At 41.1% G+C, this 26,727-nt stretch overlaps 2 protein-coding genes across 2 annotated transcripts in view; both read right to left on the bottom strand.

Annotated features, from left to right (window-relative positions):
* The window catches only part of LOC112568968, a 72,466-nt gene that overhangs the window by 15,632 nt on the left and 30,107 nt on the right, over positions 1 to 26,727 (bottom strand). The window lies entirely within an intron of this gene.
* On the bottom strand, positions 833 to 16,469 carry LOC112568967. Its single transcript, XM_025246564.1, has 9 exons — positions 16,169 to 16,469; positions 12,204 to 12,286; positions 9,775 to 11,435; positions 8,487 to 8,639; positions 8,096 to 8,359; positions 3,723 to 3,844; positions 3,213 to 3,309; positions 2,593 to 2,757; positions 833 to 1,380 (listed from the first exon to the last, which is right to left on the bottom strand). The coding sequence occupies exons 1-9, from the start codon at positions 16,187 to 16,189 to the stop codon at positions 1,133 to 1,135; spliced, it is 2,814 nt and encodes a 937-aa protein (XP_025102349.1). The 5' UTR covers positions 16,190 to 16,469; the 3' UTR covers positions 833 to 1,132.

The following is a 26,727-nucleotide window of genomic DNA, read 5'->3' as shown; positions in this document are numbered from 1 at the left end:
AATTGTAGAAACTGGCAATGATGTCGACATCTTTCCGTTCGCCGTACGCCTCCACTAGGACACCCAAGATCTTTCATTTGCACTGATAAGTCATGAGACTCGAAACGAGCAAAGAAAGCATTAAGAGCATTAGGCATGGCCGTACTCTCAACGCCTGAGATCGAGATTTTGGCTTTCGACCCCTGACTCCGATCATCAATATTGACCATGTTGTTGGGTCCCTGCCAAGCTACTCGGATGTTACCTGTAGCAAACTGAGACTCGATTTTTGACTTGTGCTTCACCTTCACCCAACGGATAGCATCACGGACCTCTCTATGTACCAATTTACTGTCGTGGGCTTCTGCCCGTGATGAACACATGTTTCTTTTTGTTAAGCAGTGCTTTTAGGCCCTTGGTCACCCAAGGTTTGTTGTTAGGATAAACATAAGCTGCTTTGATGGACTGGTGCAATCTACACTTTTTTACTCCTAACTTTTACTCCTAGCTGTCTGTTAAATGTCTGTATGAGTATGTGAGCGGAGACAAATTTCTGTCCTGGGTCTCCTGGACAGACAATAAAGTCTGTTTTGATTTTGATTTGATTTGAGAGAGAGAGAGAGTACACAGGTATTGTCAGGTGTGTCTGTTCCTTTTGCTAGCGCGATGGCTTTTCAACTTTTAAGTGTACACAAAATATAGAAACAAGTTTTTTTGTGAATCCCCTAAAATTTAATGATGCATGTGATAAGTTAACCACAGGTGTGATAATTAATATTTTTTTTAAGGGAAGTAACAGTGAGTTCGTCTTGAAGTTATGTCCTTTAGTAAAATGAGTAAATATGTAACAACAATATTGCTGGCAATTTTAATTCCTTTCATAGCAATATCAATGTACTCTTGGCAATAATTATATTTGTTTGTGTTCGTAGTCTGCTTATCTTAAAGGTCTGACTAAGTGCAAACTTGTAGTCAAATACAGGGAAAACTTTGACACAGTAGAAGTGTATCAAAATTTTCTATGCTGCAATTAAAGTCTTGTGTTGTTGTCATCAGTTAAAAAAATAAACAACAATATTTGATACAATCAGTCTCTGTGCATGTGTATTATTTTGAAGATGAAACTATCGGTTATACAGGAGACAAGGCGGTGTTACACTGGTTGTACTTTCATTTCGCTGAAGGTGAAGCTCCTCCAGTCATCGTGGGTGTGACGCCATCTGATGCCGTCCAGACCATCATAGCCCCCGTCAGCCTTGTATCGGCCGTTGAGGTTGGACTTGTGACACTCTTTGTACCACCAGGCGCCGTGATTGTTAGCGGCACAGTTGAAATAGACCTCGTCGTTGTCTCGGTCATAGGTTGTAAAACTCTTGTTGTTGTGATACTCTAAGCTGTCCCCTGTAAACACACACACACACACTCAATTATCTTTAAACACACAGCTGTATATATATATATTATCACTAGGAAAGAAAAATTGCTGCCGAAGTACAAGAATGATACGAAATTTATATAAAAAAATATTTTCTTATTGAAACTATTACATTGTATAGTTTATTATAACAGAGTAAGAAACCACGGATGGTTTTTGTTCAATTTCAGACAGTGATTAGCATCAGATTCCGATAAAGAAGAAATTCGTGCAGCACTACTGCAAATAATAACTTAGCAATAATAACTATAGCAGAAACCTGTTAATATTTAGAATGCACTTCCTTTACCTTAGAAAGAACATATAAGTGTGGAATTATAAAAATTAGTTTTTGCATGTGTATACAGATAGAAACAGTCACTTGTAGCCAGTTAAAAAAAATCATTAGCATGCTGCCTTCGAAATACAATGAAGGAGAATTTATAAATTATATGACAATACAGTTTGCACGCAGTTACAATACATCAGTGCAGGGCTACCTTCCTATTGCTCATTTCCTAGCAAAGGTCACAGCTTGTGTGAGGGGCGGGGTCACGTGGTGCAACTCGGGCAAGTGGAGGTTTGTGTGCTTTTGTGTTGTTATTGTCTTACAGACAACACTAGGGCCACAGTTGTCTACAGCACGTGACTAATGTGTACACACACTCCACACACACACACACTGCACACACATTACACATGTACAACACTTTCACACATAAACACACCGCAAGATAACACGCACATGCTATGCACACACATATATATATATAGATATAGATATATATATAGACACACACACGACTTCCCCTTGGTAGATGGACATTTGTGGTTTGATGTTGTGATGTGAAGCCTATTGTCAGTGATTGTTACAGAGTTTAGAAACAACCAGAGAACTTGCTATAACAAGACATGTACCTCTACCACCCAGGGTGTTTAGTGAATCAGTCACATCTTGTTCACATCGCTCACAGTCAGACACAGGTTGGTGCAAGCTGTGACTGTGACCTTAGTGGGGACGGACAGTGACCGGGGGTCAGTCAGTGATGTCCGCCACACCCCCGCTTGTTGTAAGTCTTCACGTGCTGCTCACCTTCATGTCTGTGTCCTGCTCTAAGTTCCTGGAATACCGGGACATACCCGACTAGTTAGACAGCTGCATGCTACTAAGTTTATCTTACTGGTCAAAGGTCACGTACCCGCGTCACCCGAGTAGCCGGACACTGTCAGTCTGTAGTTTGTCTCAGGACCGTCCACCCTGAATGTCGTGTACTCAGCGTAGTGACGATGTCCATTCTTCTCTCCAAGGTCTACACGCAGTCGGGTGGGTCTCCCTTTGGTCAGAGTGTGAAGCCTTGATAAACCTAAAGTATGGCATCAAAGGTTAGACAGACGAGGCAGAAATCATTATACTTTGTGATACACTTGTACCCAGAACTTTCAGAGAAGAGGAGAGATGATCTGAGTAATTGTACATTAATTTTTCGTTTTTTAAGACTGGATTATAGCTTAATACGAAAGTTTATGTTGCTAGAAAACACAACAACAGCATAGGTTATTTAAATAAAGTTATGTTTACTAATATTTTCTTATGGCGTCTAAAACAATATTTTGTATCCGTTAAAATTACTATTTTTTTCTTGATGTTTAAAGTAGAGCTAGAAACAAACTGCATCGTGTGAATATTTTTAATAAATTTAGGGAAGAAACGTGTTTAGTACATTAAAATCCTCCGGTCATTTTTTTTTTTTTTTTTTTTTTTTTGATTTAGGAGGAAACAAGACCAAGACATTAGAGACATATTAAACAGAAATCTCACCCAGCCAGAAGTCCCCGCTGATGTCACCAAATCCCTGTTCATACTGTGTCCAGTTCCTGTAGAAGTCAACGGAGCCGTCACGGCGTCTCTGGAACACCTGACCGTGACAGACAAGGTCGTTACCTTGCAAACATGTGAACTCTAGCATTTGTTTACACTTACATCGTCACGTGCCTATTGAGCACGTCTGATAAAGCCGTTGTGATGTAAACTGTTGCGTTGTTTCGACTGAGCTTGTGTAAATAATACTTGCTGGAGCGTTAGGGAAAAGCAGTTAAGAGAGATAATCAGGGAAGTTTCCAGCAAAGAAATTATGATGATTATCACTAAACACTTGCAGACGAAGTTTTCACAACATGTAAAACATTGACCTGAAATACATCTCACTGTCTAACACATTACAGCACAGATTGTTAGACATGACAATGTCACTAACAGACATACAAGAACATATGATTAACACACTAACAAACGAGCATACATCACACACTGACAAACACAAAGACATACCAGCCAGCCGCCATTGCCAGAGTCCATGTCACACCACACTCTCAGTTTCTCTCTGGTTTCTGGCAGTTCAATGGAGTAGACACCTGACTTGCCTCCTGTTGTCTTCCAGACCCGACATGACTCTGTTTGCCATTAAAACAGTTCTCCATTAAAACATTATTTCTATCAACATATTTACTTATTGCATAACATTTTAGGTTTTTAACTTTATTACTTGAAGACAATTCTTTTACTGACAATATTCCCATATACTGTAGTACGAGCGATAATAATTGAAAAGTGATTGAACACTGGCAATATTACTAAAAGCATTGTTTCTTAAAAAGTACTGCAGGATTCAGTCAATTCAATTTGCTGTAATTTTCACGATAGAACACAAGTGTACTCAACTCGACAACACATCAAAGTATTTCATGAACATCTGAAGAAAAGTAAGAAAATCCCTCGTCATTACGTGATGTTCACCAGTTGACCGAGAATCAGTCGAATAAATAGAAAAACTGAGAAGATGAAGTGAACATAACAAGGAGACAGCTTCATGACCAGCTTGTGCAGCTGACACGGAGTCTTCAATAGAAGGACAGGGTGTGGAAAAACTATAAACATGTGATGTCCCTTTGACTAGTAGGTTTTCAAACTGTAGTCTTTATTGACATGGGGTCAATACTTCTGATATCACAAAGTGAGCCTCGTTCTCCTATATTGACACATACACATTGTTTGATTTTCATGCACACAGACATTTCTATATATATATATACTTGGGGTAGTGTTACATAGGGTTCTAATTGTGTTACATAATAAAATGTTTAATATGTCAGTAGTTTTTTTATCACTTCTTAAGCTACAAGACTTGAACAAAAACTAGGCTAATTGCAAGGTATTATTTACATTGTTACTTGCCATAGTTTCAATAGCACTTTGTTTTCTCAGTTTAATAAAATATTTTGAAGGAACCTAGGGCAAATATTATTGTACTGTGGACAGCGAAACAATAGGTGTTTCATTCCCGATTGGCTGCTACACAACATATATACAAAGTGATTCTTGTGGATACTGATTTACTAAGTCTACTCGAAAACAACCAGAGCATCCCTTAAACATTTTACATTTACATATTCAAGCTATAGTTCTAAGTGAGGACATTGTTTATCAACACCCTGCAAATAGAAATAGTCACTTAGCCTCATGCGAGTAATCCATTATTGCTGACCAACATCCATTATTCATTGTTTCATGGCTAGCAAAAATATTTTATGATTACCCACGCCCTGGTCTATCCATACATGGTTGAACTCCTTAGCCACCAACATTACTCGTACTATTGTAACCCATTTCTATTTCCCTTTGAGCATCGAGGCTGTACAAGAGCAAGTATGCTTGTTTGGGTAGACGGTTTTCGATGGTTTTTATACAGCAGTTAACGAAAAGTGGGTGGCACCTGAGTTTTCCAGACACCATATCTGAGGGTATGTGGATTGGAAAATTTAAAAACGTTTTACACGTGACGAGTAATACTGATTCAACTGGTCTGTCATCCTGTAAAAGCTTCCATAATTCAGCGGCATAGAAAGGCATAGCTTGAACAATGGAGTAAAATAATCTGAAGAAGATTTGTCGAGTCATATTATCAATTCCTTTCTATGCCTTTACTTTATCAACTGTAGTTCTCTTCCCTGGAGCTCATTATTGTAGTTAAGGAAATCACAAGTACACATAGCTATTAACCACCCCAGCGGTTTCTCTACAAAATACCATTTTCGCCTTTCTTCCTAAGAAGCCATCCTTTCTAAAGACCATCACTTTAGTAATATCACAGCAGTCCAAACTGTTCGCAATTTATCTGATTTTGAATGCTCATTGGTGTAATTGATATTAAACTAGATCATAAGGAAACATAAAGATAAACAATTCTGCTAAACTCGGGTACATCTGAGCACAATGTTTACCATCAGCACATATTTTCTCGGCAATTGTGTTAATAATAAATGAAAATAATGTAGGGGTGGCTATACATCCTTGTCGGGGGGCCTCAAGGGTACTGAAAATAAATCAGTGAGTTCGTTATCTGTTCGAATACTTGCTTTTAGAATACATTGACATTCTTGCTTTATTAAGTAGGCAGAGTGTTCCCGAAATCATCAATGCTCTCAGTAATGTTGCATGTTGGACAGAGTCATAAGCCCTTTTGAAGGAAATAAAACACGAACATAGTTTGGCCACTTTACTGAGATAGTTTTGAATCACAGCATACAATGAGAATATATGGTCTGTAGTGGAGTTACCCTTTTTAAAGCCTGCTCGGGTTTCAGGTAAAAGCTTGTTTTCTTCAAGCCAATGATGTAGTCATATATTTAATATTCATGAGTAGCATATTCGCACCACTCTTAGAAAGGAGATACCTCTGTAGTTACTGAGGCCCTCACGATTTCCTGTCTTATAGATGACTACAGTTATAGCTTCCCTCTACACATCTGGACACTACTCGCTTGCACAAAACCCATTTCCTAGGATTTAGGAAACGTGCAGTAGAATCTGGCTCATTGAATTATCCTCATTCAGACCAATTTCAAAAAACAAAAAAAAAACAAAAAAACAAAACAAATCCTATTCCTTCTTCTTTCTTCTTGTTTCCCGCCATCGGACCAGTTGTGAGCGTCCCTTTCAAGTTGTGACCATGTCCTGCCAGCTGTCTCTGCCTCTCTGTGGACTGATCTCCTCCACGTCTGTCTGGGTCTCCCAACCCTGCGCCTCCCCTGTGGGTTCCAGATTAGAGCCTGTCTTGTTAAATTGTCGGCTGGCTTTCGCAAGGTGTGGCTGATCCAGCCCCTTCCTGATGTCTTGGCTGCCAGGTGCTTGGTTGGCTCTCTCCCACAGGTCTGTATTGGAGATCTTCCAGACATCTGTTGACAAATATCTGTATCTTGTTGGTGATGGCATTTGTCACCCGCCATGTCTCAGATCCATACAGAAGGATTGACTTTACATTGGTGTTAAAGATGCGGATCTTGGTGTGTAGAGACAAAGCCTTGGAGTTCCAGATAGGTCTTAGTGTGTGGAATGCAAGCCTGGCTTTGTTTATTCGGCTTCTTACATCTTCATCTGTACCTCCGTCTTTGCTGCTGACTATGCTGCCAAGGTAGGTGAAACGGTCAGACTCTGTAATACATTCTACATGTAGTTGGAGTGGGGCTTCTTGCTTTGTGCTGACCCGCATGACCTCCGTCATCTTGATGTTGATGGTCAGGCCAGTCATTGCTGCTTCTTCTGCGAGCCGAGTGAGCTTTGAGCGTGTGGGACAACAGGCTGATGTCATCCGCAAAGTCGAGATCCTCAAGTTGTCTGGCGAAGGTCCACTTAGACACTCGCAATTGTCTGTCTTATAGATGGGTACAGTCATAGCATCCTTCCAAATATCTGGACATTGCTCGCTTACAAATATTCCTAGGTTCTAAGAAAAGTACTGTAGAATCTGGCTCATTGGATTATCCTCATTCATACCCATTTCAAAAGAACTGAAACAAATCCTATTACATAGGCCTAATATTATTATTTACTTTTAAAGACCTAATTTCCTAATCGTGCCAAAGAACATCAGAGCGAATAAGGAAAAGAAGCCACAAGTTGCTCTCCTTCGCATTAAATTTTTATGCTGAGTAAAAGTGAAAATAATGACGGAAATGTGAAGCTTCAACATGTCTAAAATTGCGAAGAATTTTTATCCATTGACAAAGAGTTTCAATGCTAAGATGAAAAAAGAAAATTACAACAATGCAATCAATGTTCGATTTTAACCGACCAGCATGACAACATTGGCAGATTGGAGACAGATGATGATGCCTCTAATAAGTTGGTGCACGTGACTACACAGAATGCCAAGAAATGGGCTGAAAGTTTGCAGTGTTAAATGCAGAAGGTGACCAGTGCCATGTTTGTGGTGATTTCTTAAGTATCGTCTGTCAGCAGAACGAGTCACATAACAGTGGATGAGTTCTTCAAAGGTTGACTGCAATTCAGTAGGAGCTTCATATTACTGTTCTTCACATGGTGAATATCGTCCAGATCGCTTAGAAAAATTGTTTCTAATTTTGTTTTACAGTAAACAAGGTTCATAAGCTTCACTAGTGCTTGTTGGTATGTTCTTTACACGTGTGTCTCACACAATAACGGTTACAATAACATTTAAATATGTTATGTGTCATGACAAAAGTGATCGCACCCTGATGTTCGACCGGAGTCCACTGTATATTTAAGTGATTACAGTAGTCTCAGTGTATCTAAGCTATTTTAAAAAAAAGCAGAGGAAGTGATTATATTAAAATAAAATCTTATTATTGAACTGCATGAAATAGCGTCTGTGTGCACTAACTTACCTGGAGGGTGACACGAGGAGTCAGTTTCCAAGTAAACAAAGCCGTCAGTACACAAACATCTACCCGACACACACCGACTGTTATGGTCAGGACATTCCACGTGGCTGTTGCAGGATACGTTGTACCACTCTGGTCCCGGGTATGAGGCGGGAGACTGCAGGCAGCTTCTCTGGTAGTGGGTCCACCCTGTACTGGTGTGAGGATACCACCCTGACTGAGCGTCACGTGCGGTGACGTCATGAAGCAGACAGCGCCCTCCTGTGGCTACCATTTATGTGAATAGTCAATAAAACTGGTTCAGTCCAAACATAAGAGTCAATCAAATGTAGCAGGCAAAAAACAACCATACAGTCTGTTGTGTAAACTAAGGACCATACAAAGCCATACAAACCTCTGAAGTCAAAGGACAGACAACCTCTGTTGCTGACACACAGGTCGCTGCACGTCTGCAAACTGACTCCATCCCGTGCCACCATATTGTGTCCCCTCAGTCCGCTCTCAGGATACTCCATGAAGGTGTTGTGCAGGTGGGCTGGACTACATGCTGATACACATCATTGTTCTCAGTTACTACTGACACACAACTCGCTGTTTAAATACAACTGTAGTGTTCAGCTTTCTTCTACACAATGTTGTGAGCAGTACTCATACACACTTACATCTTGGTGCTATTCTAAATATAGATATATGTTTTTCCATCCTTATTTATTTTATTTAAGCCCTTATTTGTTTATTTAATTGAACATTCGATTAGCACCAGCTGATGACCTGCGAAGCTATGCTGCTGATACTGGGTGTCACTTGCGGCCTGCTATGTCCAGTTCATGTTGTTTATAGTTTTTTTTCTATGTTCACTAAAGCGAGGGCCTCACCCCAGGGTATTGTCAACAAGTCCTCAATCCTATCGATACAAGGAAGACGATGAAGTTTTCATCACATTGATTTGTAGCATATTCCACATAAAATTAGTTTCAAATATTTTTTAATAGTCAATCATAGTCTTCACATTCCAACCACGGGTCCAAATAAGAACTATGTAGACGGTAGAGCTGGTTCCTTGCATCAAGGCTAATGGTATCCATGATGGTATCGATGACAGTATCAATGATTTTTTTCATAGAAAGCGAGGGAGATATGGTGTACACAAAAAATGTTGAGTAGTACAGTTGACCTCCTCTGCTCTTCAAGTGAGACACAAGCCTTTAATTTATGTTCTGAATACTTTGGGTCTGAGCCATAATTAAGAATCGCCCCTTGAGAATCAGGGTTGAGGGAATGGATCTGCTCCTTAGACCCTTATCTTTGACACTTTTTTAAAGTATCTTCTCAGTGTACCTAAAAGTGCTTCTATAACTCTAAGAACAAACAGGAACTTCTACAGTCATGTCATGCTAAGTTCAGTAGCAGGTTTAAGGACGAGAAAAGATAAACAATTCTAAAAACAAATAGCTAAACAAATGCATCAATTACAAAAAAACAAAGGTTAGTAAAATGTAAACAACAACAAACAAATAAGAAATGCCCTTTCTTTCTTATCTTTCTATTTTATTATTGCTTTTGAAACTATTTCGTTTATCAATATTAACAAAAATTATTAAATTCATCAAACAAACATTTTTTGATGTAAAAATAAAAATTTGTTTTAAATGAATTTATTATCAGTACCCTTTAATACTCACTATCAGAGCACGTGTAGTCACGTGTTAAGAAGAAGAACCCAGGTCGACAGCGGCACCTGTTCATAAAGCACATGGAGTTTACCTGACGACACTCGTCGTCGATGACACAGGCGGCCTTGTACCAGTCGCTCAGCATGGAGGAGGGAACAAGGCCTCTCGTCTGTCCACTTGTGATAATTCTTTTGACCATCAAGGAGACGAAGTACACGCTGACACCTGTTTCCTGTGTCAAGGACAGAAGTGAGTCTGTGTGGCGCGTGCATTTAATTAATGAACCTGAAGTGTCAGTCAAGGTGAAGGCCACACACTGGGTATCTTGAATACAAGATGAGTAGCAGTCCTGTACGGAGGTGACAGGAGGGATTTCAGACTGAGAACTAGAGTTGACAGGAGGGATGTCAGACAGAGAACTAGAGTTGACAACAACCGTGGTGTCGTGCAGCTTTACAAATGTCTCCAGTTTGTCAACTAACATGATCGTCTGCCACTGACGGTCGGTGACTGCCCTGTGGATGTCGCCAGCACTAAACACTTGACACTTGCTGCCTCTGTTGTCCCTCGTACACAAAGGACAAAAACTCACAGCCACGCAGCCTGCAAGTTGACAACATTCCTCAAGACACTGGTCAGCGGACTCGGCAGCTCCATATTTCGTGTTACCAATCAACTTTGTAGAAAGCAGTGTCCTACCGGTATCTCTACAGTCAACTAACAGGTCTTTCCTCTTTAAACTCCGACAGTATTTGGTCTTGACAGCCATGATGTTCTTCTTGATCCTGTCGTGGTCAATGCCATAACCCCCTGTAGGACTTGCGGCACCCATGAAGGTGTCTGAAAAGAGAACCTCCACAGAGGTCAAGTCATAGTCGATGACAGAGGGGTTATCTTTCGCTGCTGTCAACCACGTCGCGCTGTTATCGCCATCAGGTAGAGGAACACCGACAGCAAACGTTGTTGTCTCGTGATTTCGAAACTCTGCTGTTGCTTTTTGCTGATCAGAGGTCAAGTCCTCATGGTATCCAAAAAGCGCAGGAGCAGAGTAGCTGGCAGCTGACGTCACGTGATCCTCTGTTAGAAGTCTGTAAACGTTATCGTCCATCTTGTAAATGACCGTTCTGGAAGCCCCAAAGCGGGTCCGTGACACGAAGTGTGTGCCGTAGGTGTCAAGGAACTCAAGGTACTTGTCCACGTCATCAGTGTTGTTGAGTTGAATCATCCAGTCCACAAACGACGGATGAAAAGATGGCGGTTCCGAGAGCAGAAGTGTCAGGTCGTACAAACTGCAGACAGCTGTGGAAACGACCAAGACGTGTTGTGTGAGTTGCGCGGACAGTTTGTGAAAGTGTTGGCTGGCCGAGAAGGGAGGCCCCCACTTATCAGCACCGAGTCGCGCGGTGCCAGTCAGCAGCGTGGTCAGGTCGTACGGCGTCTCCACCACCTTCGACGTAAACGACGTGTCACATGACACATCGTGGGACAGAAGCACGCCACGTGGCACGTTATAGCGAAAGTCTGGGGTCACGTGAAACTCACCAGAAAAGATGGGGAGAGTAAAGCCTGGGTCACGTCCTGAGGTCAGAGGGCATCCCTTGAGACTGTTGTAGCCGAACAGCGAGTAGTCCATGCCTTGTAACTGTAGCATGACTTGTGCTTTGTAGACACTGCAGGAAGAGTTCATCATGGACTGTCATCAGAGTGTCAGTGACAATGATATCATAAGGTGTATGAGACTGTCTGTCTCACTAAATGTCTGTGTGTGCTTGTCAGTCTGATATCTTAAGCCCGTGGAAAATAGATTTAAAAATTTAAAAGTATTTGTGTTTGTATGTCCTAGTCTGTGTTGTGTGTGTGTGAAAAGGAAGAGAAGGGACAAGAGTTGTTAAAGTAATGTAGCAGCTAATTTCAATCCGTTCGAATTTTCTTGTTCTAGAAATTAACGCAATTCATTGTTTTCTTAGAATTCAATAGTCCGCTGCAGTGATAAAATAAGCAATATACACACGACTAGTAACTAGAAGGATATAAACAAACTATTTACAGTGATCAATAAAGGATGATTAGTTACTAGTATATGAAAAAAACAAATTTTCTAAAGAAAAACACTGTATAGAAATGCTAACGTAAAATGTCAAAAGTTTGATAATTTAATTTTATTAGCTTTATTGTTACAAACTTTTTTTTTGATGGACAGAATGTCTGCTATTTAGACACTGTAGAAACATAATACCCTTTCGCAAAATATGGTCTTTAAAAAATATTTACTCTCAATATTTACTTTATATTTGCTCTGTAACAGTATGTAGTGGATGTATCCTCACGCCCTCACCTACAAGTTCAATGTGCTGTACACAACATTCAGCTACACCAGTCACACATTATCAGCATGTCAGACAACATATTTGTGTTTACTATGACCATCCTTGACATACCTTCCTTTGTTGAAGGCTTCAAGACAAGAGGCCATAGAAAGAAGTATGAAGAGTAAATTCATTGTTGTCAACAGGTTAACCACCTGTAAGTACAATGGTAAATGTAATGTATAATTTGTGTAGTAACTGAAGTATACAAACTATTATTAATAATATAAAATTAAAGTTTAAATTCTTACGGCTATTAGTCATGTTCCATTACTACGAGTAACGTGAACAACAACGGTAACAAGAACAATACTATAAAAATAAGCGAAAAGAAAATAACAAGAATTAATAATAAGAAAAGAACACTTTGACAAACATATGTAGTATATTTACCTACTTATCAGAGTGTTCAATGCACTTTACAAGATGAAGGCTCAAACACAATGTGAGACAGATTTTTGTGGGAAGGAGGTAGAAAATGTACTCAGACGAGGTCTGACATCTTTTTTCTGTTATTTGTCATTCGAATTGTATTAGAACTCACACAGATTTCAAAGTTGTAAACACGAAGATATGAGATGAAGATGGCTGATTTGGAAAATAGGGTTTAGAATAGTAGTAAAGTGTAACCTCGACCTACAGGTTTTATTTGTACGGGCTGAAGGAACATGAGCCCGTCTGGATTCTTGATCGCCTTCGGTACAACACCGTTAGACGTAGGACTGCGAGTATCGTCATAGATAACTAATACTTTGAACAGTTATTAACAAGTATTATTGTCAAAATGTTGAGCAACTTGATAATGAAATGAACATAATGTGAACAGCCTCAGGCAATTGTTTGCTGTGTGTTGAAAGGACAAACAACTGTCTGGTGCGAGTGTTGCATGAACCATCCGTACTGTCACACACATGATGCACCCTGTGAAATCGTTCTAGCACACTGTCTATGATGTCACGAAGTACAGGTCATTACAATGACACTGAGACCAATCAGAGCTCAGTCACCTGCCTGGCTGTGAGTCTCATTAACGGGTCTGTTTCCACTGCGGAACTTCAATGTATATCATCATATCCTGGGGTCAGACCTTCGTGACTCTTACAGACCTTTAGAGAGAACTTGTGAAATGTTCTGCTTCAGTGATTGGTTGATGATGGTATGTACTGAACCCTTTACTTTGCTACAAACATTTATCTCTACTGATCTCATGTAGGTGTTGAGAGTTGTGTGACTTTGACAGTTGACATTAGCTCCCCTTTCCTCATCGGTTAAACCAGTGGTTCTCAACCTTTTACTTGGGACACTACCCCCTGACTAACAAAGGTAGGTCCACGCACCCCCCTTAGCTACACAATGTAAGCTAATTTCACTAATACTTGTGTAAAAAAATTTTACAAAATGACCACCTTCGAGCCCCCCGGCCCTTTGTAAGCAAGTCACCCCCCCCCCCCCAGGGTGGCGCGCCCGACAGTTTGAGAACCGCGGGGTTAAACAGTAAACACACCTTAGGTTGTACACATTAACAGTATCACATCTGCTAGCTTAATTTCTTAACAGTTCTTAACATGTTCACCTGTCAACTCACCATATGTCTAGGAGGCGCACAGTCTCACACAGTGATCGTCGGGACTCACTTTTCTTAAATACCATTTGTACCGAGCCTTCAGCCAATGAGTCATTTTACTGCACGTGATGGCGAGCGCTGCAAACCGATCTGAGATCCATTTTATTTTTATTGCTGTAGATAATTAGAAATTAAAGATTTTTTCGCAGCAGCTAATCAAAACACATCTGTTTATTAAGTTCATTTTCCTGCAGTTAAAGATGGGGCATCAAATATTTGCCCTTTCGCATGACGAATAAGGACACAGTCCACATCACATATCGTACAATATTTGAAGCAGCACATGGGCAAATAATTCTTCCTTCTTTGATATATTGTCGTCCTTAAGAGGCAATGCTGATAGACATTGAGAAGATCACAGATGAGTAAAGAGTATTTTAAGGGGTTGTATGCAAGACCAGGACAGGCGATATGAAAGTTTTGCTTGGTGCTGTGTTGTGAATAACTGATCAAATATGTTACAAGAGTGTGATATATTCACGGGAATACTTATGTGCGTTTTCTTTCTTTGTGTAGTTTTCGTGCAAGACCTCGAAAGGGGCAGCAACCGGAGAAAGTCTCGTAAGAGACCGAGTTTATTATCGCTGTGTCTATCATCTGGACAATAAAACAAATTGTGGACGACGGTTGACCTACGTATGACGATCAGGTTTTGCTGACGGCAAAGAAAATGGACAAAGCTCATTTAGTCCTTGTGCAGTTTCTTCACTGCCAGAGAAACCTGATCGACATACGCATGTGAATTGTTGTCCGCACCTTGTTTTATTGTGCAGACGACAGACTTTATAATCGTGTTTGTGTCTCGTCTCGTTAACACTCATTTAGCCCTTGTCCATTGACTTCACTGCCAGCGACACCTGATGACCACACGTATGTGAACTGTCGACCTCAGCTCGTGTTACGGTCAAGACGATATACAGAGCGGTAATAACTTAGTATTGATGCGCATGCGTAGACCATACCTTGACGACCGTTCCGTCTCAGACATTGAAGCACGTGACACAGGTAACCAACTAAAAGCGTACAGGTATCACCCGTCACGTGCTCTTCTGTGTGCTGTTCGTCCTACAGTGAACCTTACATGCATATTGCTCAATGTTTCCAAACTTATTCTGATGACTCACTTAACACCCATTTGTTTAGCCATGATTTCAAGATTTAACGAATTTCTATTTCCTCCCACGGTTACCTTGCCCCACAGAACGAATGTCTTCACAGGAAGGTCTCTACCCATCGCTTCATTAAAGTCATTGTTGTTTGTCAATGCTGTCAACTGAGAGCTTGCAGACCTATTAACCTCTTTAATGTCGTGTGCTTTAATATGTACCAAACCCGTATCACGCAACCCGGGAGATCACTAGTCCAGAGCTGGGTTGGTGCCCCTGTACTGTTTGTGTGTGTGTTCATATTGGTGATTAAAGAAAGATTTTTGTGAAGTTTTGTGCCGCGTGCTAGTGTGTGTAACGATTCGCGATTCAGGCGAATCTAGTTAGATTCATTTTTATTTTTAATTCTCTGTGATGTCAGGGGAGGGAAGTCGCGCGGAGGCTGCGTCAGTTCTAATTCTTTTTACGTCATGGATGGAATGACGTAGATGAGCTTAGCACAGTCTAACTAGGGCGACGGTAGGCAATGGAGAGCCATTTAGTACTCGTGATTGGTTGACACAGTCTCCAAGAAAGACTGTTAGGAGGTCGTCCTAGTTACCTGGTCGCTAAGGATGCCTGACTGGTCAGGAAGATGAAAAGAACGAGTTAACTTAGGAGATCTAACGTTTCTCGGGACAGTCGGGACCAAGCAGTCGGAGAGTACAGAGCTCCGTGGAGAGTGATCAGTGTGTGGTTAACTGCCTGCAACGGATATCCAACGTACTTCAGTGGAAGATTACCATTTGTATTCCAAGTCGTGGTGTAGCAATTAATCACACTGCAATATATCAGCTTCGCCGAGACAAGTGGTGTGGCTTTAATGTGGTTTTTATTTTCACGAACTTCGTGAAACAATTCATCGGATATAACCTGCTGGTCCAGTCGGTCATCTCGCCAGCCCGTCTGATAAACGTTAGGAGGAGCTTGACGCTAGGGGAGTAGCGTTCTTTTATTTTGTTCCATCCTCATCTCATCGTTAATTAATTTCATAAACATTAAATGTGTTAATCGTTGGCCGGACCTTTTTGTTGAAAAAGGTGAAAGAGTGCGGCGAGCGTGGTTTACATGCAGATGTTTACACGCGCTCGCAGACACATTCTACACACTCTTTCGTAAAAACGCTACAATCGCATGTAAATGAATTTGGCATTTTGGGAATAAGACATGACAAGAAAAGCCCACAGCAATAATCGACACAAGGACACATGGTGTACAATACGAGCTGTTAATATTCTTGTAATGATGAAAATAGCAAACAAAATTACCATCAACACCGGGTCGCCCATGGTAACGTCTGCGTGTTCTTCAGGAACACTTTTATTCCTCAGAAAAGCTACAGCTCAGTAGTCCGATGCTCGCTGTTTGTGACGGAAACTTCGAGGTACAAAGAAAGCCAAAGGAATAAGCGAGGATGAAAGGTTCAACTCTATAAATACTCTCTCGTGGTTGCCAGCTCTTGGGTCATGTCGACCACTTCATTATGTCCACACGCAAACTGAGAGCGTGCACGATGTATGGTGGTCTACACACATCATTATTTGTCAACAGAGTGTAAACATCAAGTACCAGCATGACAAGTGTTTATGACAAGCTACAAGTTGTGTAGAAGGAGATCAGTGAACACTACTCTCACCATGCCCTTATTTTACTCCGAAATAGTTTGTTCTGTTTCGCGAGAAGTAAAATGTCTGTTTTTGACAATTTAACGAAGTTAGATTTTTAAAATATTTGGCTTTGAGTCTCTTAACCTGTGCACATCAACAACATAATTTTTGTTCTCCCGACATCCTTGAAGACCAGATGTGAAATACTAGTTTTAACACACTTGGTCAGCCGTACGATACACGTGAACAACCTCGTGAACATCACTTGACGATAATTACAAGTTTCCGGAAGTGTGAAGAGGCGAGCGTTACGGGGACCACGTGACGTCACTCGTACAGATTCTATGGCGGCCCCTAATGATGTCACGTGATACGCCTTCACAACCATCTGAACCCCCGCCCGCATGTGTTCTTTGTCTTTCGTCTCCTCTGTCTTTCTGTAGCTTTCTCTTTCTTCTCCTCTTTATCCTTTTTCTTTCTCACAATCCATATACATGTATGTGTTTGTGTTTGTCGTCGTCTGTGTGTCTGTGGTTTGTAAGTAAATTGTAAGTTGCAATAAATGTGCAATTAATACAAAATAAGTCTTCTTTTTGAATTACACCCACAGCATGAAGCAAACCAACACACACAGTACACACAGTACACACAGAGAGTACATACAAAGTATATATATATACACACACAGTATATACACATGTGATTTTATTTCATCTTTAACTTCCTTCAGATTCTTCAAATACCAAGGTATGTAGGGGTAAAACCTCAATCCAGGTGTTAATGAGATAATTATGTGATGCGATCTATAACTTTGTGTATCAAGGGTTTGAGGAGATTTGTAACATCCCTCGGTCCATCATTTCTGTGGCACATTACAGAAAAGACTGGTGTAGCTGGTGAAATGAATACTGTGTTGAGAGATTGTGTTTTTGGAGGGAAGCCACTCAGGCCATAATTAGTGAGTTGTAGACACAGGTGGACGTGTTGATTATCTCAGTACAAAGCTGTGAGTTCAATAGCCAGACACGGACATGACACTTGAGTTGTGTTTGTAAGTGGTGACAGAGTATATTCAAGGTGAGTAGTTGTGTTTAATTGTTATTGCATCACGTGCTAGATGATAGATGTCAGCTGAGACGACAAACAGCAGCAACAGACGGACGTTTACTGTGAAGCGTGTGGTCTACAGGCTCCCTGCACTTGACCACAATGCCAGTGACAAGGGATGTAAGTGCTAGCAAGACAAGGGCCACTGTTGTGTAATAGGTCAAGACACTCAACACGGGTCACGCGGCCCTTCATTAACTGAAACAAAGCACAAGCACTGAGTCAATACTTTTATCCTTCTTAACCGGAGAAACAAGTCTGCGTTGTTAAGTGGACATGGATGGAGAACTGGATGGCTGGAGGTTGAACTATCGATGGCGTACTGACATTGCTGTCAATAATACAAACATGCTTTAATCGCAGTCACACACTGTCGGCATCATACTTGCTACGACCGGTCACAACTACATTATTGTTGTCTCAGTCTTGCAGACACTACAAACACGGAGTCTTTCATCGCTTCTATGATGTTTACAAGAAGATTCCTAACTCTGCTTCCTCTAACAGAATGAAACTGTTGAAGACGCCGGCAAGCAGGTCCTTACCTTTTCGGTACTTGGTTGACCTCATGTCCTGCTTTACTTCTTATTGTCCTACACATTGCCATAATATATCTGAATAATTTCCAGTTTGATTACATAAAGTAACAGTCAAGACTTCAAGATGACTTTTTAGGGCAGTAAAATATTAAAAGTCAGGTCAAAGAAGTTGCACGTGTGTGTGTGTGCGCGTGAGTGTGTGTGTCACCAGTTATGTTATTCAGTGTGTAGCAGTCAGCGGTGTGAAGACGGGGTCACACACAGTATTTGAGTGATGTCTCGTCACACCTCCCGATGCACTTTGCCCTCGTGTGATGATGTGATGATGTCGGTGGTGTTGAGGTCTGTTGACACCTCGTTCGCTGGCTGACCTCAGACACCTGTAATCGCGCATGTACGTGCGTTAGTATTAAAAGGCAAATAAAATATTGCAATCAGTTTCGCTATAAAGTGTCTAATTAATATTCATTTAAAGCAGAAAAATATTGTTGCACACTTTCATTTGTTACAGGATGACCTCTACTGTGATAAACAAGTTATTTATTTGCTGGTAGCATAGGTAAAAAGTTCAATGACACTATATCATTATATATCATACCTGAATATTTTGTTCTACCAACACCTGCCACAGTCAGTAGGTGCACGAGATAAACTCTGAACCCACGACCTTTTAGCTGCAGCTGTAGAGGTGACAAGTTTTGACCAGTGTAACAATGGGAGCCCCTCCTTTGTAAGAATTTGTTTAAAATGTAAATAAATAACGACAGAAACAGCACGAGTACACAATGCAATATCTGTAATAAAGGTTTCAGGTTAAGCTGTCAGTAAACTACACTAGTTTAATCCTATGTTTCTGTCGTCACCCATTGCATATTATGTGTATGTGGGTGCGCGCACGTGCGTGTATATTGTCCGTACCTTATATGGGCATTGCTGTACGTGTGTGTAAAGGATCATTTGTGTGTGTCTCTATGAATGTCTGCGTGTGTGTTTGAGTGATTGAATGGTATCTGAGAGACAGTAGGTTGTTTGTTGTATGTCGGTAGGTCTTGTTGCGGCGGTGACGTTGTGACTGTTGTTGTCGTCTGTTCACACGTTGCTCGCTCGCCAACCTCAGGGAGCTGTTGACACGTGCACTTCATGTATTAGAGCCTGTGCTTGGTCCGTGTGTGTGTGTGGGACAGGTGTGTGTGTGTGTGAAGGGTGTGCGTGCGTGTGTTGTGCATGATGCTGTCGTGGTTGTTGTCTCCCTGTGTCCTGCGTTATCCCCCCTGCCAGATGTGAAGACTATAAAAGGTTCAAATCTCTCCTCCTTCCAGACACTGGCTTCGGCGGGACGTCCTGTCAGTGGCAGCGCTTGTAAAGACCATCTGAAGGTAAGTAGTTGTAGTCACTGTCCTACCTACAGGTTCATTATGTTACTCTGTTTTTGACCTAAATGTGAATTATTTTCATCACTGCTTGAACTATAGATAATTTATGTTTGTCTGCGTGTTTGACCTTAGGTTAAATACTCCATATACACCACAGAAATACACACAGACAAACACCACACAGACATACACCACACAGACATACACTACACACATACACACACACACACACACACATGTCGTCGCTGACACACGTACTTTCTACAAACAACAAAAGTTCTGTACGTGGGTTTTCCGTTGGTCTGTATCTCAGTCGCCTGAAAAAAAGTTTCCCTTTCTTCTAACTCATTTTAATTATTTTCTCCATCACCTTTTTGATTGTAGGCGTTTCTGCTGAAGGCCGCCCCAAACACATAATGGAAAGAATTTACCCGAATGCACAGACAGATCTCTCCTATAACTGTTATTATGCTTTTAGTGTTATTGTACCGACCTGTACTTTGTATAACATCATCGCCATTGTGCTAGAAGGAAGTTTCATGATTTTGCACGAGATGTATCCACCTGTATGTAAAACTTAAAAACACGCGCAGTGGGCAGAGTTTGTAAGGACAGACGATTCCTTAAATTACACATTAAACATGTGATGTCTCGTAAAAATAATCCCTGATGCCTCTTCTGGAGCAAGACGCCCCTAGCTGTGTAAAAAAATGTTTCAATACGTGGAGTGTGTGTTCTGTCAGGAAAAAAATATTTACTACAAAACACCACAAAACACGCAAGTAGCCTTCATTACGGGTAGACAATACATCTTTACTCTCTTGTCGCTACAGGTGGTCAACATGTGGACGACAATGATTTTACTCCTGATACTTCTGTCTGTGCTCTCTTGCCTTCATGTTCAGAACAGCGGCAGGTATGTTGTTCTTTGTTGTGATTTAAAAGTAATATTTCTATTCCTGATAGTCCATAAGATACTTTCTACCCGCATTATACCTACTATAATGAAGTTTCCTTGCAGCGCCCCCTCACAACAAGTCCAGCTACAATCCAATGGCATGGACTACGCGCTGTTTGGCTACAACAGTCTCAAGGGATGCCCTCTGACACTAGGATATGATCCGGACTTTACTTTTCCCATCTTTTCTGCCCAAAGTCAGTGATGGGGGACAATGGCGGGCCACCCCGTGGTTCTGTCCCACGATGTGTCATGTGACACGTCGTTTACGTCGACGGTGGTGGAGACCGCCGTACGACCTGACCACGCTGCTGACTGGCACCGGCGCGACTCGGTGCTGATAAGTGGGGCCTCCTTCTCGGCCAGCCAACACTTTCTAAAGTTCCCGCGGAACTGAAACAAAATGTCCTGGTCTGTCAACAGCTGTGTGCAGTATCTATCACGTGAAGCTGCTACTCTGGAACCGCCATCTTTTCATTCATCGTTTCGTGGACTGGATCATTAAGCCTCAACAACACTGATGACGAGGACATGTACCTGAAGTTCCTTGACACCTACGGCACACACTTCGTGTCACGGGCCCGCTTTGGGGCCTCGATAACAGTCGTGCACAAGATGGAGGATAAGGTTTATCGGAACCTCACGGAGGTCACGTGAGAACAGCTGCCAGCTATGTGGCTGCTGCGCTATTTGGACAACCCCGACCTTGACCTCTTGATCAGCAAAAAGGCAGCAAACGAGTTTCAAAAATGAAGTGGAGACAACAAACGATGTTGTAGGTGTTCCTCTGTCTTATGCAGGTAACAGTCTGACGTGGTTGACAGCAGCGAAGGATCAACCCTCCGCCATCCACTATGACCTGACCTCTGTGGAGGTTCTCTTCTCAGACACCCTCATGGTAACTCGAGTCTCATTGGCAGTTATGGTATTGACCACGTCAGGATCAGGAACAACATCCTGGCTGTCAAGACAAAGTACTGTTGGACTGTAAAGAGACAAGACCTGACAGGTGAGTGTGAAGGTTGTTCAGGTAAGACACTGCTTTCCACAAAGTTGATGGGTAAGTCGGAAGACAGAGCCGCTGAGTCCGCTGACCAGTGTGTTGAGGGATGCTATCAGCTTTTAGGCTGCGTGGCTGTGAGTTTTTGTCCTGAGTGTAGACAGACAAACCTCAGCAACAATTGTCACGTGTTCAGTGCTGGCGACATTCAGAGAGCAGTGAGCGACCCCAAGTGGCACACCACCATGTTAGTTGACAAACTGGAGACATTTGTAAAACTACACAACACCACGGTGGCTGTCAACTCTAGTTCTCAGTCTAACATCTCTACTGTCACCTCCACAGAGGACTGCCTCCCATCTTGCATTGAAGATGCCACGTGCTTGGCCTTCACCTTGACTGACACTTCAGGTTCATTAATTAAATGCACGCGCCACACAGACTCAATTCAGTCCTTGACACAGAAAACAGGTGTCAGCGTGTACTTCGTCTCCCCGCTGGTCAAAAAAATTGTCACAAGTTGACAGACGAGAGGCCTTGCTCCCTCCTCCATGCTGAACGACTGGTACAAGGCCGCCTGTGTCATCGACGACGAGTGTCGTCAGGAAAAGTCCATGTGCTTTCTAAACAGGTGCCGCTGTCTACGTGGATTCTTCTTCTCAACAAGTGACTACACGTGCTCTGAGAGTGAGTATTAAGTGGTTCGGACAGTCTAGTGGATTAGAACTCTGTCTTTGAATAGCCTATTATTCCAGGTCGCTTATTTTAGGCCCATTTTAACAACGAAATCTCGTGGATTTTTTCTTATTTTGTACGTAAATAAGTTAGCGAGCACCAGTCAGTGAGGAGGGTTAGAGGTCAGAAATGTGCTCCCAACCAGAGGAACAGAGTTTCAATGTCAGATGTTCACCATCGCACACTAAGGGAGGCGACATGTTAGAAGTTTGAGTCCAGTTTGATGCTTCTTGTGTTTACATTTGACATTAAACTCAGACAGTGATTTATAATAATGTTTATACACGATAAAAAGCCTTCAGGTTAAGGAAAATAATTTTGGACTATATTTGGACTATTTGTATACTTTATTCAAACTTCTAGAGTTAGTTGTGTGTATATACATATTATTAACTACAGTAATGTGTATCAGCATGTAGTCCGCTCACCTGCACACCACCTCACGGAGTACCTGACAGCGGAATAAGGGACACAGTATCGTGACACGGATGGAGTCAGTTTGCAGACCTGCACCAACCTGTGTGTCCAGACCAGAGTTTGTCTGTCCTTTGACTTCAGAGGTTTGTCTGACGGTACTGGTCATAGGCCTAAACAAACTGACCATGTCTCACGGATGTGACTAGTTCACTCGCTTTCATTTTCTCTCTCCACCCCAGCAACTTGAATTGTAGTTTGACACTTACGTTGAGGGTTAGTTTAGTGTAATCAATGTTTATAGTTATACAGTTTTGGTTACATTTTCTGTCAGTAATTCATTAATTTACAATTTAATGATCAATGGTTAGTTCACTTTGAATACTTGGAAACAAATTGTATATATATATAGAATCCATTATAATAAGGAGCATAATCGTCCAACACAACCCTGGATGCTGACTTCCTGTGTTTACTACAATCTACTGATGTAGTGTAAGTACTGACTGTACTTTTCTTCACTGTTAGTCACAGGAGGGCGCTGTCTGCTTCATGAGCGTCACCTCGCTCCAGGCTCAGTCAGAGTGGTTTCCTCAGACCAGTGGAGGGCTGACCCACTACCAGAGAACACCTGCCTGCAGTTTCCCACCTTATATCCTGGACCTCAGTGTACAAACACACCCTGCAACATCAACTCGGTTTGCCCTGAACCTAACAGTCAGTGTGTGTCGGGTAGATGTGTCTGCAGGTCTCCCTTCATTTTATCCGGAACTGATGCCACGTGTCGAGTTCCTGGTAAGTTACATCATACTGACATTATTTGTTACATCAAATTATCTGCTTTTATTTAAATATAAGCATTGTCTGTTTTTTTCAAATTTAAAAAAATGTTCTGAGACTGTTAAGTAGCTTCAGTACCTCACTGGTAGTGAGAACACTTGCAGGTCTAATGATTATTGCTTTAGTTTTACATCCATTGTGTCATACATAGCTTGATGGAGAGAAAAGTTAGTAGAGTAAGCTTAAAGATCTCATGAACTGATTCAACTGAGTGATGGTGGTTTGGAGAATGGTATGACTAGTGAACTTTCTCCTCTAAACTCAACCAGATGCAGGAAGACAGCCGGCAGATGTCTTTTCCTTTGTTACAGAATCAGCTTTGCCCTTATACACCCCTCACACAGCTAAACTTCTATGCCCCTCACAGAGTTAGACTCATGTACCCTTTACTGAGCTACACTGTTTGCAATGCTCATATAGACCTGCCTCAATGAGGACCCTGACCTGAACTAACCAATCACAACCGAGGACTTTTTGTAGACGTCAGTGTGCATCTCCCCCCCTAAATGTAATTCACCTCCGGACCACCAGCCACCCTCTACACTGACATCACAAATACATTTATTTTGTCAAGAACTGTCCTTGTAAGATTGTTGGTTTAATTAACAAAGCAGCAAATATTTACTAAAATAATCTTCTGTGTTACACCAAATAATGTTTAAAGTGCAGTCTTTACTGTAACAACATGTAACCCAGTCCCTGTAATGTCAGTTAAACAGTCAGGGTTGTACTGTAAGTGGTGTGTTTATTGTGATCTTAGTTACCTGTAATGTGATGAGTAATAATGTTGATACAACTGATGCTTTAATGACAAGCAGTTTGTTTGACAGAGTCCATGTCGAGACTTGCAGTCAGTAGGAGGCAAGTCAGGGTGTCTACTCCATTCAACTGCCAGAAACAAGAGAGAAACTGAGAGTGTGGTGTGACATGGACTCTGGTGATGGTGGCTGGCTGGTATGTTTCTTTATGATTGTGTAACATGTGATTACCTTAGCTAGTGTGCTACACATCTGATTACATTTCAGGTATAACGATTTGTGTCTAATCCTAAGACAGTGAGATATGTTTCAGAAATATTTAGAAAGGGTAATAAATGTTAATTCCGACTTTAAAGGGATTGTAAAGGCTGTTTTCAAAGTATTTATTGTAGCTTGTTACTGGTCTTAACACAGTCAGTATCGTATAGCATTATAGTGTATACTGTTAAAGTATAGCATTATAGTGTATATTGTTATAGTATAGCATTATAGTGTATACTGTTAAAGTATAGCATTATAGTGTATAATGTTATAGTATAGCATTATAGTGTATAATGTTAAAGTATAGCATTATAGTGTATACTGTTAAAGTATAGCATTATAGTGTATAATGTTATAGTATAGCATTATAGTGTATAATGTTAAAGTATAGCATTATAGTGTATAATGTTATAGTATAGCATTATAGTGTATAATGTTATAGTATAGCATTATGGTGTATAATGTTAAAGTATAGCATTATAGTGTATACTGTTAAAGTATAGCATTATAGTGTATAATGTTATAGTATAGCATTATAGTGTATAATGTTAAAGTATAGCATTATAGTGTATACTGTTAAAGTATAGCATTATAGTGTATAATGTTATAGTATAGCATTATAGTGTATAATGTTATAGTATAGCATTATAGTGTATAATGTTAAAGTTTAGCATTACAGTGTATAATGATCCTAAAACAATTTTTAGAAATGTGATCACGAGGCAGTCGCTTTATTTATATCAGATGTTCGATGAGACGTGTTTAGCAGGCACGTGACCAAGTGAGTTCAAACATGGACAGACATAGTTCTCACGTTTCCAAGGTAACGACCTTGTCTGTCACGGTCAGGTGTTCCAAGACGCGTGACGGTTCTGTTTGACTTCTACAGGAACTGGACGGTAGTAATTGAAAACGCTTTGGTGACGTCACCGGGAGTTCTGCTGGGTGAGATGTCTTTTTTAATTATCTCTGTCTTCCTGGTTTTCCTCCTGGAATGAAAATATAAAACGTGGGATTATAAAGCAATGAAAAAGTTTCCGTTCTTTGTTGTTTAAGAAAATCCCACATGTTGCAGTTTGTTTAAATATCTGTGCTTCCTCGGATAATACTAATAATAATAATAATAATAATAAAGAATGAGGAGGAGATAAAGAAAAAAAAAAAGAAACGGAGGAAGGAAAACGAACAAAAGAATACGACGAAGGAAGCGACAGACACTAGTGTTCAAATTTCAAACTTTGGATATTAACTTAGAATATCCAGCTTGAGTAAGAACGCTTTTAACTATATGCAGAGTATATTTTTCTTTTTATTTATATTTTTAACAATACATTTTGAAGATAGTAGATGTATGTTAAAAGATAAAACTTTCAGTATTCATATCTAACAAAGATACCGGATACCGCCATCGCAAATATGTTGAAAAGAGAGAGAGAGATTCATCTGAGTGTCATTAGTCTTCTTCTCTTGTTGATAAGAGTTTGGTAAAATTAATTTTAAAGATAAAAAAACTAATGAAAAATACCAAGTCGAAGATTCCCTGTATAACGGATATTGTGATATCTTATTCATGACTTATTCACGTTCCAACCTTTGATGTCTACCCTCAGGGTTATCCAACCTGCACTTGCTACTCAAGAGACCACAGTGACTCCGTGTCGACCTGGGAGAGAAGAATGGAAAACGTATCTATGCTGAGTACTCGTCCTTCAGAGTGGATGGTCCTGACACAAACTACAGACTGTTCACATCTGGCTACTCGGGTGATGCAGGTACGTGTGCAGACAATGAACAACAAGCGTGACTGTCTGTCTGGCTGGCTTGGTGGGTGACTGTCACTCCTCATCATTGTCTCATTGTGTCCGTAACTTTAAAACCAAGGGGCGGCCTCTGGTATTCTCATGATGGCAGACAGTTATAATATCGACATATTGCTGAACAATGTACATATATAGCTGACTGCTGTGGACTGCTCATGTTGTGTTTACAGTGACAGCCTGACTTATCATGAAGGAGACATGTTTTCAACCTTTGACCGCGACAATGACAAATCCGACACTCTCAACTGCGCTGTGTATTTTAAAGCTGCCTGGTGGTTCCGAGGCTGTTACAACGCCAACCTCAACGGTCAGTACCACGTGGATACCTACGGCGTCAGTTGGTATCTGAAATACCAAGATTGGAGAAGCTTCTCGTTCTCTGAGATGAAACTGAGACCAGCCTAGCATCGCCTTG

Source organism: Pomacea canaliculata, linkage group LG7, assembly GCF_003073045.1.
Source record: "Pomacea canaliculata isolate SZHN2017 linkage group LG7, ASM307304v1, whole genome shotgun sequence".
In the NCBI taxonomy this organism is placed as follows: domain Eukaryota; kingdom Metazoa; phylum Mollusca; class Gastropoda; order Architaenioglossa; family Ampullariidae; genus Pomacea; species Pomacea canaliculata.
The sequence above is the reverse complement of the archived record's forward strand: the minus strand, read 5'-3'. Positions and strand labels throughout refer to the sequence as shown.